At 40.8% G+C, this 13984-nt stretch overlaps 1 protein-coding gene across 7 annotated transcripts in view; it reads right to left on the bottom strand.

Moving 5' to 3' along the window:
• Nucleotides 1-13984, bottom strand: part of prdm16 (PR domain containing 16) — a 190527-nt gene that overhangs the window by 127897 nt on the left and 48646 nt on the right. For all 7 annotated transcript variants that reach the window (XM_066690763.1, XM_066690765.1, XM_066690766.1 and 4 more), the window contains exon 2: nt 1015-1364. In XM_066690763.1, coding sequence (XP_066546860.1) covers nt 1015-1364 — 350 coding nt within the window. The remainder of the gene's footprint in view (nt 1-1014; nt 1365-13984) is intronic.

Raw genomic sequence — 13984 nt, 5'->3', positions numbered from 1 at the left:
GGTGTTTTAAAGGGCTAGTCATAATATGAACTGTACAAAGGAAACTTCTCCGTGGCTCCGTGCCATCGAGCGTGCGCCTCGCTGCTAATTGTAACATGTTTCACTTGCACAGTTCGGGGGCGCTGAACTGAGATCCTGGAAGGGCTGGAAATAATCTGTTTCACACAATATAGGGAATTCAGCCGTACTGTAAGTGTGCAAATCCACAGAGACGACCAATTGCAGAATTACAAGACTGTGGGTGTTATACACTGTGATTTAAATGTTATCACTATTTCATGTTTGTCAGTGATATTCTATCACTTTCCTGCGTCCTTTCCTTTCTTTGTCCAGAAAGCTTGTAAAAGAAAAAACCTGACTGTTCACAGGAATAAATATGTTTAAAAATAAATACATTACTCTCTCCAGGTTACAGCTATCAAACCCTATGCGATCTGTAGGGATAGACATTCAAAGCAGGCCAAGCTTCTTGTTCTGTCAACTGTGAGACGTAGCGAGAAATCAGGAAAGAGTTAATGAGGTTAGTGAAGCAACCTCAATATTATTTGATGTCATGTTGAAATGAGAATTTATAGTTCAATATCCATGAGAAAAGAGAGAGAGAGGGAAAAAAAAAAACCTAGTTCAGGAGATTGAATTCAGTTGTATTATGAAATGCAAATAGTCCAGGCATCTGTACTCTCTTTTGGAGTCGCCGAATGGAAAGAAAGGAGGAGCTTCATGGAATACTTACCTTCCTCAAGGTCATAGCTGTGAGTTAGACTCAAGTCATCCTTTCGTTGTCGTTGTTTCTGTGTTGTACAATTTAAAATGGTAAAACAGAAGACTACCAGCTTGGCCGATATGCATGTGGTTTAGAATGACCTGGATTTATTTAAAGAAGGGTCTAAGGTAGGTCTTTCTGTGGGATCTTATTTATTTAACCATCAGGCCAACGCTGAAGATTCAAGGCACACACTTCCCACTCTCTTGGGTTTATTGTCTTTGTGTTTTTTATCCATCTACTAAACTTACCTCCCATCCAAAAGTGGTCTCCTTCACCGTGGCGTTCTGCATTCCAGTGTATGGTCCAAATCGCTCCCCGGGCCCGATCCTCTTCTTGGCCCATATCCCTAACCCCGCTCCCGGGACAGAGGACTCCCGCAGCTCCAGGTCGCTGGGAATGGGAATGTCGTCGGGAATGTAGACGGGGGCCTCATAAGGGGACCCCTCCTTGGGCGTGAAGTCCTCGGCGTTGGGGAGAGGGGACGGAGGCCCCACCGGGATGGGGGACATGATGCTGTCTTCAGTCTCCTCCTCGGCGCTCTCTCCGGCGGGGAGGTCGGGGTCCGTCTCGTACATGTTATCCACTGCCTCACTGTCACCTGGAACAGACACAGGGACACGTGTAAGTGGGTGGGGGGGGACGCTTCAAAAGCCTTCGATTCATGTACTATCTGCAAAATATCGTGATATCTGGTTTATACTGTTTAGTCAAGCCTGTTGCAATTTCCTGGTGTATCACTTTACAGATAATAGCGTGAAATGACCCAGTGGACTAAATACGTCATTGTTCATCCCTGCCTTCTCTATTAGTCACTTGTGTTAATTGTAAGTCTGCGGTGGTTGACTACATAATTGTGTGATTCTTTAAAATACCTTTTTTTCTTGTCAGAGACTCACAGCTGAGGTGACATGCCTTTTCCCTTCCAGAAACAAGGGATGGAAGTATATTAAAAAAATACAGCTACATTTAAAAGTCGTCTTTGTAGAAATTGTGCGTTTGTGTTTTCATGATCTGGTTTCAATTCAAGATTTAATGTTAGAAAGTCAACTTTTTAGCTCAGTTCTCATACCAACACCTCAGAGCATATGGACAAAACAGTGTTTGTCATTTATGTACAAGTCAATAAAGGACACTTTAAAATAAAAAACTGATAATAAACGACAAAATGTTACGAGGGAAAATACGCTGCAAATTGGAAACAGGGCAGCAGGGACAGTAGCAGCCGTACTTACGACACAAAAAAATCAAGAAGAGGCAAAAACTACATTTCGTTTCGAGAGTACCCTGGCATTAAAATACACATAACCACATACAACACCTTTTTGGCAAGTTGAAAAGAAATAATAAACACACAAAAACATCTCTTTTAACGTTGTCTAGGCAACCCTGGTGTCAGTACACAGACAGGCTCGGTGTAATTTGTAGACGCACCACTGCAGTTTGCTATCCAAACACAGGGCCGGCAATCACAGTTAACTAGGCCACAATTACTGCAGGAGTGTTTCCAATCACCATGCCACAGCTCCTTGCCAGCCCTGCCAGGAACATACGTTTTTATGACTCGAAGATGTTTTCTTTTTTAAAATTGTAGGTTTTTACTACGTCCCCTCTCATCCTTGTGGACGAGTTTCTGGTCTTCTTATGAAATACAATGAGACTGAGACTATCCAAGGTGTCTACAGTAGACCAACTGTGTGTGAAGTATCTGACCAAAGATAAACTTAAATAAATACAACACAATGTATATTTGATTAGAGATATAATCTAGAATCTAATACACCACAAAAGACATGAGGGAAAAAATAAAAAAATGTATACAGATGACATATTAGGGGAGTGTCTATTTCATGTAGTCTGAACTATTTTAATACCTTTCTGTCTCCTGAAGCTTCTTTTACTACAGCCTGCAGGCAGCAAATTAATGATCTACAGACTGTTGGTGATATTTATTAGTTTATTAATACTTTATTGTGACAAGATTCCTGCTGTGTAATCATGTGATAAAATTCCTAATTGAGGGGATGTGCTGCAATCCAGGACAGGGCTCAGACCTAATTCTTTCTTCCATAAAAATAGCTAACTAACTGAACGTAAAAAAAAGCAAATTACAAATCCCAAACAGTCTTACTCCGAATACACATTTTTTCTTCACATCAGTTCTCGCCTCACGAAGACATACTAAGTGTGTGAATAGAAGATATCTGGGGGTTTTATTCCTCTGAGAATACATCATCACTGGAAAAGATCCGGAAAATGCACCAAATAAACCTGAAGTTGTAAAATTTTAGATTTAATAACATATTTTGCGTCATCCTGTGATTCAGAAAGAAAAGAAAAAAGCTTTAACTGTTTAAGTATTTTTTAATGACTGCATTTTCACTGGAGTCAAGACCAGCCAGGCAATTAAGCAGTGAACATCTGGGCTAGCAGTAGCTGCTCTGCGTTAGAAAATCAATTAAAACACTGGCATTAACCTACCGAAATCCTGTGGAACTTTTATGAACTAATGCGTCTATCTGCTGCAGTTGTACGGAATCAAACGCGTTTTCAAACCATAAAAAATGGGTTTCTGGCATCTAATCCATTGACCACCATTTCAACAACTAAGGACAGGCCTGGAAAATCTATTAAATCATATTAGACTTTTTAATCCGGTGCCCTAAGGCAGAACACACAGATCAGTAGTGTTCAAATCAAGTCATAAAACAATATTTATGGTCATAATTTGAAGGAACAATACACCATCTATGCTCAAGAAAAAACTTTCGATAATACTCAGGCTTGTTTGAAAAGCGACACGCTGCACAGAATCGAATGCTGGAGTCAGAGAATCGGGTTTCTTTGTTCCCTCTTTTCTCCCCAGTGAATCTGCTGCAGAAAAGTGTAGAAACGACCCGAAACAGAACGATCTTCCATTTTAAAGTGCAGACAGAAGGCCCTGGCCGTGAAAGGTCTGGACACACAGAAAAATCGCAAACTCAGGGAAATAATTAGGAGGCCCAAAAAAAGGAAAAAAAAAAACGACTTCTACCCGAGGAACTGTTTTGGCTCGGCGAAGAGAGATGCAGTGTGGCTTGAAGGGAAAATGATGTTAGGACTGTCTCCCAGAAGGGCTAGGAGACTGACAGAACGCGCCTTCCTTTCCAAAACTTCATTTTTTATTTTTTTTTACGTTTTTTCGGAGGGAACTATTTATCCTGATTACATCAGAGGTCAATCATTAATTCGCACCTTGGGGGTCCTCCTCTTCTGCACACAGTCTACAATGAGCCGGTTGTTCGGCTTTGTTATTCCACTGGAAACTACTGTGCAGGCAGTGCCGGGATATGAAGGCATCAGATTTATTTGATAAATTGTAAATCTGTTCCTTAAACAGCCCTACTGTTATTCCTAGCCATGCTTGGAAACAAAGCAACACTGCATCCACGCAGGATGTCTTCTCTAAGGTGCTATTCTTTGCTGTTTCACAGAAGCAGGAGGTCAAAGGTTGTGTTAACAAAAAACGATCCCCCTTTTTTTTTTTTTTTTATTCTTTTTTTTTTTTTCCTCCAGACAAGTATTTCCGTTTGTGGCCTAAATTTGTTTTTATTAATATATTTATCTATATACAAATAAGTTTTACATTGTTTTGTAATCTACCTCATGTACAAAATAAGTTGTTGTGTTTAGTTTGTGTGGAGGGTGAACAACATTATGGACAAATTGATAGTAATAACATGTCAAGGCACACATATATGCACCATTGAACATATTTATAGATATATTTTAAATAAACTACTGATTTGACAAATGGGGTGATTCATTAATAAAAACAACATATTTAAAAGATCTGTTTAAGTGAGTTTTCATAGCTCGTTAAACTGTACAAAGAAAATACACAAGACTGATATGTTTTATATGCAACTGTACTATGACAAAGTGAATAATTCTACATTAAGTTGGATTGATACTCTGGCTAAATTGTATGCAGACACTTCTTTCAGCAAAGTTTTATTAAGTATGATGAACAATTGGTATACACTACAAAAAACATCTACCCTGTATTTAATAAGGGCAAAAGTAAAAGCAGAATCATAAGGTGAAATGTGAATGAAATGTTGAAAGAGTAGAAAGTCTGCATACTATTATACAAGTGAGTGTAGACCTCATTGAGACATACATTTTTGTAAGTTTTTTGTTCCAGTGGTAGTGACCGTTGATAAAAAGCATATATCTGGAAAAACACACAAAAATGCAATATTATTTAGGCCTTTATAAGGGAAAAGGAGAGTAAAAGCAAGACAGATATGAAAAATGAGTCGACTGTTGTGCAAGAACTTCAAAACATCTGAATTCAGACCGACGATGGCGTTCAAACACCCTGTGCTGACTAATCTTGTGCTCAGCTCCCAATAATCTTCAAATATGGTCCCACTTACGGAATTATTGGTATCATTAGAGCCACAAAAATCGTACCTGTTACCCTTTAATCAGGCCTTTGATGATTTTATCTTAACAAAAGCTCTAATCCGGGCTGATTTTTTTTACCAGCAAAATATTGGCAGTAAAAATCAAAAGAACAGGAAAAAAGAGGCAAATTTGTGTGCTTTCCATTGGGGCAGATTGTTAATGGTGACGTACAAAAACCTCAAACGAAGGGAGGGAGATTGGTGGAGAGGCAGCTACAATACTGTATACGGTTTCCAAAAACACACACTGTTTCCCCTAGTAAAAGCAGCAGGGAACATTTCCAAGTAACACTTAAAGTCGTGATATTGCGTCTCCAGAAAGCAGAGTGCCAGAATTAGGAGCCCAGGTTAAAGCCTTGGGTTATCCCTTGTGCTTGTAAAAAACCTTCCACTAACTCATTCCCAGTGAAAGGGGAGCGCCCAGTTGCACAGTGCGAGAGGGGTACAGCTAACTCTCTCCCGGCTGCGCTGGAAAGGCACTCCCTGTAGAGATATCTGTGGTAGCAAAGGGTCCCGACCAGCAAGGTTACTGACGTTGTATGGATTTATTGGATATAATAGTCTTCTGCCAGCTCTACTGTCACTGATAGATTCCCCATAAGTCCAGTACTGACATGCCAGGCACAGGGTCCACTCTATGAATGGCATTGCAGGTTAATCTTCCATGGCAAAAGAAAAGGTGCCCACATGAACCACTGTGTGATCTCAGAAACACTTGCCCAAGAGGGAGAGCTAGTGAAGGCCATAGAAGTGCAACCTGCAATAGCCTACGGAGCTACAGTGCAGAAGCTGGAGTTTTGGGAGCATCATAACATCCCTGCGTGCAAAGATATTTAATGACAGTGTAGGTGTACCGCGTGTGAGTTGGAGCTCCTGCTTGGATTCGAGCCACGCTGGCACAGGCAAACCTCAGAGCGCTCCCGCAACAGACAGACACTCAGTAGAGTGACAAACACGCCACGGCAAAACACTGTCCTCCCGACGTGGATGTTAACACACCCGACTGAATTCAGAGGGATTGCCCCAACGGAATGAGCTCAGGTGCACAACGAGCCCAGTTACATATCTATTCTAGTTGGATGATAATGAAGATGATGCTGATGAGCCGATGATAATTATTATTATTATTTATTATTATAATTAATATAATAATATAATTATTATTATTATAATAATTATTATTATTATTATTATTTATTTGACATTTAATGTAAGTGGGATCTTGCCCCGGCCCTTGCACCCCTTCCACTCCCGTGCAGAGACTGATCGCACGTCGGAGGGGGGGCCTGAGTCCTGCCTGGCCTCGTTCGGCAGCTGTGCGCAGGTAACAGCGGCGGTGCACTGCTCTGCCAGGCGGCCTGATTGCCATTCTAGTCAGCGCTGGTCCCCAGGGCTCAGCGCTGGGCCTGCATAGACATTTATTAACACCGCAGATTAATAGCACTGGGAAAAGACATTTTCACAAACATGATAAATATTAATAATAATCAATAGCAACTTACATTTGCTAAATTGAGTTACAAACATCACCCAAGGGGAGGGGGGGGATGCTCTCAGCAAAGAGAGAGAAGGCAGACTGAGACACAGAGAATAGGAGGAGATATTGAGCTAATACACACCGGTAGGTTCTTCAGAGGAAAAGCTATACATTATTCAATGTTTTAGTTTGTTTATTTCTTTAAATGATCAGAACTGTTCTCATTAACAATTCTCACACAGCATTGACATGGGAATTGATGATACGGTTCATGTAGGGTGGCATCTACGGCTGTGAATGTATTTCTATCTCAAAAAACAAACCGAATAAACAAACGAAGACAAAAAAACAACGTACACAGAAAAAGAAAGCCTTCATATTTCTGAAGACTGGACTGAAAGATCTTTTACGCAGAAGGAAGAGTTGTTTGTCAAAGCCACATACCACGAGAGCATGGGAAGAATGTAACGTGGCTTTTAATGCTACATTAATTAAAAACAAAAGAGGAAAAAAAAGTTTTAAATTGTACTGGTCAGACCCTGTAGCTTTACATTCCACCAGGTAGTGAGTTTTTTATTAACTACCTGTGCCTACTTAATTCCTCGCTACTAGCATAGAAACTAGCTTATTATTTATGGTTCATATGTGTTAAGGGTATCTGGCATTTGCATGTGCGCTGCCATTGCTCTGATTTTAGAAGCGCTTCAACGCTGCCCCCGGCTAGACTAGTGAAGTGACCTGCGATGGCACTGTAATTTTTATCAAGGCTTGTTCATTGTGAAAAAGCCTCTTTGTTTTGCAGAAATGCGCTTTGGCCTCCTCCCCCCTTCCGACTTTCTAATTCCATGGCTTCTGTACGACCATTTCCATTCGCCCCCGGGCTGGGAATAGTGCGCGACGGATGCTGCGGATCTCAGCTTTTTAGGGGAAATTCAACCTTTCTTCCATTCTTTCCCTCACTTGAGTGAAAACGCCATCAAAATCAGCTCTGGGCATCTGGCTTGAACTTAACATTTAACGTCGCATTTTCAGATCCAAATGTCTTCAGAACATTGTGCTACACTTATCGGGCTCCAACTCACAAAACATATTTCACGTTGGTATCTTTTTGTGTGAAATACAGTTAAAAAATCTAACCGTGTGTCTGTGAACTTCAACAATAACACATATTGCCACTTTAAGTAGTACTGAGGGTTCCGTATATCATCAGATTGGGCAGAAATAGCTTTACTTTGATTTTGTTTTAACTTAAGATACGTCTTTATTCGTCAAAGATATTGCAATACTTTAAAGGATTTGTGTCCAATCTGAAAGACAACAAACTACAAGACTACCACCCCTCTTAGGTGCAGGAATTCACATTAAAAAACACAGCACTGTTTCAGAGACCATAATATAATGCACACAGAGGCAGAGAAAGTGGTACAAGCTTGGAAAACTAGTCCTCAACCGTCTCCTGTGCGTGTCCCTGTGCTCACTCACTATACAGCTTCATTTAGCAGCCCAGTGGGAATTAAGAGGGAAAAAAATTCATTAATTTTTATTAACAGGGAGAGCCATTCGTTCCCAGCGACAATATCTGACTCGTCGAAATGATTTTCACCTCTGCCATGGGGTGCACACTCCCCACATACATCACCCGATTACTCCGAGACTGGCCCCAGTCTCAGTCATTAGCCAGTGAATTAACGGCAATCCACTGTGCTATTAATCACACTGACAAAAGCGTTAGCATGCTGTTGACCTGCCCGAGCGCCGGGACAGCCAGGGAGACGTAAAGAGTGAGAGAGAGAGAGAGAGAGAGAGAGAGAGAGGCGGGGGGGGGGTAGAAAGGAAGAAGAAAAGAGAACGGGACCATGGCACTGAGAAATAAAATGATTCTGCTGCCGTAGCAAAAACACAGTGAAAATTATAATGCCAGGAACACACGTTACTCAAGTTCAAACAACACAACACACAAACGCCACATATTCCGTGTTAGAAATAAGGACTTCTATGCAAATGATCTGAAAGGGGCCACAGGAAATGCTTTGAAATATATTTATTCGCTTACTTATTTGTTTGTACTCGAGATGTACAGTCTCTGTGCACAGGTGCAAGGATGGAGACTCGAGGACGACATTCTGTGCAACATATGAGGAGATCGGTGGCACAGGTGGGCTATCCAGGCGGAGTTAAACCGGACTGCCTGTCTCATTTCTCATTGTCAGGAACTGAAGTTACAGCATTTAAGTTAAGTAACTACACAGTGGCTAATAAATTATAATAGATTACTCTTTCTGCTCAAATTGTGAAAAGAACCATTTTGTGTAGATGGAATTGGACACTAACGCACAGAGTATTAAAACATATCAAACAAAATCATGAATCAAAAACATTTTGGCACTAAAAAAATCATATTTGGACTGAAAATCACAGGTATAAGAACAAGAAGAGACAGCTGTGTGTTTGGACAGACAACCACAAGGTTCCTTCTGTAAATGCCTGAAAGTGTAGCTTCGTCTCCGCAACGCAATAGTTGATTTGGGTCCCGGCATGGCTGGTCTCATCACATCTCATTTTCAGCTAAGTCCTGTTTAAACAACCTTTTCAGCCGTGTGGACTCGGGCAAAGAGGTCAAGTGAATTAGCCAAGGTCACTCAATAAGGCGGCTGCCGTTCTGGGATTGGTAATCACAGTGTTCTGGCTCATTGAGCGCCCTACAGCGTCCTCCAGGCCGGAGCAGGAGGTCTGAGCACACACTTGCCCTAAAGTGTGGCCCGATTCATGAGCACACCGCTTTGATGCGGAGGGAGTTGGTGTCTGGAGGAGCTTTGAAATTCTTTGCAGATTTTTTTTTTCCCCTCAAGAAGTCTCAAACAAACATTATAGGCCAGTCATAAAACGAGAGTCACGGAAGTCACGCTATCTGAGTGAGATCAAATTAGTCAGTAAATGATTAATTCTGGGTGCAGGATAATTGAGTCAGGTAAAGGCAAGTATTGCGCAGTGTTGATGGCCGTGCTTCCATTATGAGTAAGACAATCTTGAATGCTACCTGTAATCTTAATTTACTTGAAATGCATACAGTCCATCAATTATGAAATATATATAAAACATATATACACTTATTTTTCACTCTTTCCATGAATAAATAAATCCGTTCCATGTGTTATGACATTGAAGTGACTCTATCAAATTGATAATATAATGCAGATAACACCCCTGCTGATAATTTTGTTTTCAATTCATTCGAAGCAGACATGAATTATCTGCACCTGCAGTGACTCAAAGGGAAAATACACATTTACACTTCAGGTTGACTAAATTAATCAAAAGTCAGATTAGATTAAACCATAAACGGTGCATGTATATAGTTCAGTTTCGAGTGTTTTAAATCCACTTAGGTTAAGTCTACGTCATATTAGAGTTACCATTTATAGCATCAGAGCCAATTGTGATGCACACTGATTCCTGATATAACCCACTGACTGACTTAACTTTCTTTGGAGCGGTGGAGGTCTTTCACACATTACGATTCCCGTCCTTGTTTATTTCTGTCAGAAAATGGTTCACCAGCGGACAAAACATATCGAAAACCTTCCATCTTAAATAATTTTGTCTAGAGACCCTGAATATTAAAATTGCACTTTAATTAAATAAGGCTGCCCCACCAGTTAATTCTACTTAAACTACAGTTCTAATTAAAGTGAGTGAATAACCGCCTTGAAACGATAACGGTTTGACAGCATCCCCAGTACTCAACACACAGATAATCTGTACGCTATACTTTCCTAACACAATTCCCTTCTATTCAGGATTTATAGATTTTATAATCTCTATTGAGGTGGTCGTGTTCCGGCCACGAGCAACTAGGGAATCCAGGACCATTTTACAGAACAGTGAGACTTAAAGCGCGGATTTAGGGATGTCAGATGGATAACTAGTGAAATAATTTAAAGATTGACGAGATAACCTGCATTCAGAGGAAAGGTAACCATGGGACCATTTCTTTAGTCTATGATCCAAGCTGTTGGCCACCAGACAGTTCAACTGCAGCACTTTATGAATCCAGTGGTACAGAAAAAGTGGAATTCTGTGAAAGTTGAGGAAATAAGGGGCTGTGTCAAAGGGTGTAATTGAGTAACCACTGAATAAAGTGGGGTTGAAGCTCATTAAATAACTTTTTTGAGGCTGGTCCAAAAAAATATGTAGTTTTGTATTTTTTTTACTGTTTCACAGCGACAGAAGCCCAAGCCCGGTAGAGTCTGCGGAGGAAACAGTCTTGTTATAAAATGGGAAGGAAGCAGGAAAACAGATGGGAAAGTCTGAGAATGGTAACAAGTGCATTTCAAACAATGCAGCAGGTCCCTTCCTCTCCACGGCAGAACAGAGCTGAGAAACTGCGGCACAATTAGATGGCACACAATACTGTATACAGTACAACAACAATGGGCCGGCTCCAAAGAATTCTGTGAACAAGACATGACCTGGCTATCTGGGCCTGAGAAGAGGAGACTCTCGCCGACCAACCAGAGACCAGCTAGCGCCCTTGAACACTTGAGCGCTTGACATTTGTCTTTGCTGGCTCGTGCTACATATCTTCAATTGCATCCAACAAACCTGATATCAACGGCTTTGTGTGAAAACTCATACTGCTATTCGGAGACAAAAGTCCAGTTTAGTCAATGTCAGTTATCATGTTTGAATCCAGCTATAGAGGGGACACACAGGCAGAACAAATCGAATCCTAGGCCTAAGAAAAGGTCCAGAACTAAACGATCAAACAAAGGTGCTGATTAAACTATTATTTATCTCTGGAAATTCCTGGGATTGTTTTATTAGTATTTATGTATGCCAAACTAAGGCTGTAGGATGACAATAATGTATCTGTTAGATTGTTACTTTTTAAACGAAGAACGCTGGCCAACATTAATAAATTTTCCTGAACTGTAACAAAAATACAAACTAGGTTACAATGGAGACACACGGGAGAGCAGATTTATAAACCTCCTTCAACAATCACACTTTCCACTCCATTCTAGTCCACACTTTGCACAATGCCAACGCACGAGAGAAAGAGAGAGAGACAGTGGGAGAGAGAAAGGGAGCGAGGGAGGGAGAGAGACAGACAGAGGGGGACAGAGAGTGAAAAGCAATTTTCCTGTTTAAACTCAGTGAATTGCAGTGAATTCAGGATAATTGGGTGGTAATTAGGAGGTCGTCAGGTCGATTTGGGAACAAATGGCTCTCTTTACCTCAGGTGGTCGTCTCTGTAATATGAGTGGACCCCCCTCTTTTGTCTCTGTTATCTGTGAGTCTGTACACTGTGTGACATCCCAAATAAGGCTGTGCTCCCGAGGGAGGAGAACAGCACTGCTTCCATTAGTCATAAGTTAGACAGTTTTGCTAGCGTGAGTTAAGTCTTTTGTCCCAGCAGTATTCCAGCGAAACTACAGTAGATTTGTTTCACCCGCGCGCCGAGGCTTCTGCAGGCCATCGAGGTGCAGGGTCAGTACCGGGAGTGCTGGAATGCCGAAGAGAGACCGAAGGGAGAAGGTACTTCAGGCTCTTCGGCGACAGACAGCGGGAGTGTGGTAAACTGGAGCAGGAGACGAGTAGAGAGTACCTTGTACAGTCGACTGTGCCTCTCATTGCAAAGAGACCAAAGCAAGCCCTCCATGATTTTATTTTCACTTAAATCTTGGTAAACATGATTCCACACTTAACTTCAAACCTCCGATGTGTGGGTCAGGATCTGCTGAGGAAAATAAGTTGATCTACAGTTTGGTTCTGCAATGAACAGCTCTAGCTAATACTGTAACTTATGTGTAGACCATAGCTGACTTTAATTAGCACTAATTGAATACGTGAGAGTAGTCCTTTCTGTTTTTAAATGTGTTTACTTCTTGTATTGGAATTTTCAAACAAAAGATTTTCTAAAGGCTGTTCTAGATGTAATCATGTTTTTTTCAAGTATCTAATAAATTATTCTACAAAAATGTGTAGTTTATATTGTTTTAGTGTTCATTTACCAAAATATCATAATACAATTTCCATATCAACAAACTCACATAGACAACGATGACCAGGTAATGTCTGGAAAGCATCACTATGACAAAGAAGCAATACAAACAGCCCAAGGCCTGCTTTCGATTAATTATTGGGTCTGTTTTGCTTCCTGGTGTTTTATGTTTAGCAAAATTTGATTTCAATACTTGTTTAAATTGATAGCTCACTTCCAATCTAATTAGATTGTTTTGTCTTTGTCTAGTGCTGTGAGGAAACTGCGGATCGCATTAAACTGCATATCTGTGCCGATTCATCACCAGTGTTCAAAACAGGAAAAGCAAGGTACTCGGAAAAAGAGTTAGAGTGATGAATAAACAGCGTTTATCAGCGTGAAACAAATATAAACAATCACAGAGCAAGAACAATAAGAGCAGCACCAATACGCATCGTCAGCGTCATCGTAACAGAATGCAAAGACTCAATCTGCGCTGTTTTTAATTTACTATCAAAGGCTCGACAAAGGGCAACCAAACAGAATCACTGGAACGAAGACACATTAAGATCTTTAACATGAAACTGACCTCTCTACACTGGGAAGGAGGGTTTGTTATTACACACAAGATCAGAATCTCACACTACCTAAACAATGGCCAGAGATTATATATTAGACCTGAAGAATGAAGAATTACATGCATTATCTGGAATGAGGAAATAAAGGGGAGGCGGGGGGGACAACACTCGAGCATTCAATATGGATTGAAAAGATCTCTAGACCTGCATATTAAAGCTCACAAACAGAACAAGGAAATAAAACAGAAGGAAGTAAATACACAGCAAAGGGAGAAGAATATGGATTTAATTCAAGCGCTTTTAGAATTGTGCATATATATATTTACGGGGATTGTGAAACCCCTTCATTGTAATGCTTAAGTCCCAGGGCTGCTCAGTATAGTATCTCCTTCCCCCCATGGCACAGGTGCAGAAATGGGCTCTTGCTACCTGTCTAGCCTGGCAGATTGTGACAAGACAACACAGTAAAACAATAACCAAGGAATCAAAACTTAAACATCATATTAATACCACAAACTGGCTCAGTGTAAATAAACTGCATATAAATTCTACAGGGCAGTGCAGTACCCCTCTGTCCAAAACTTGAGATCTAGTTAACATATAGGACACGCAATAGTGTGCAAGAGGCCTGATACGCTGGTATTGTGGATCTGTCCCCAGAGGACTTGGACAAACATTTAGCATGCAGGCAATCGTGACCCCATTAATGAACTGTTGACCAGAATGTTAGTT

This window comes from Amia ocellicauda, chromosome 18 (genome assembly GCF_036373705.1).
Source record: "Amia ocellicauda isolate fAmiCal2 chromosome 18, fAmiCal2.hap1, whole genome shotgun sequence".
Classification (NCBI taxonomy): domain Eukaryota; kingdom Metazoa; phylum Chordata; class Actinopteri; order Amiiformes; family Amiidae; genus Amia; species Amia ocellicauda.
The sequence above is the reverse complement of the archived record's forward strand: the minus strand, read 5'-3'. Positions and strand labels throughout refer to the sequence as shown.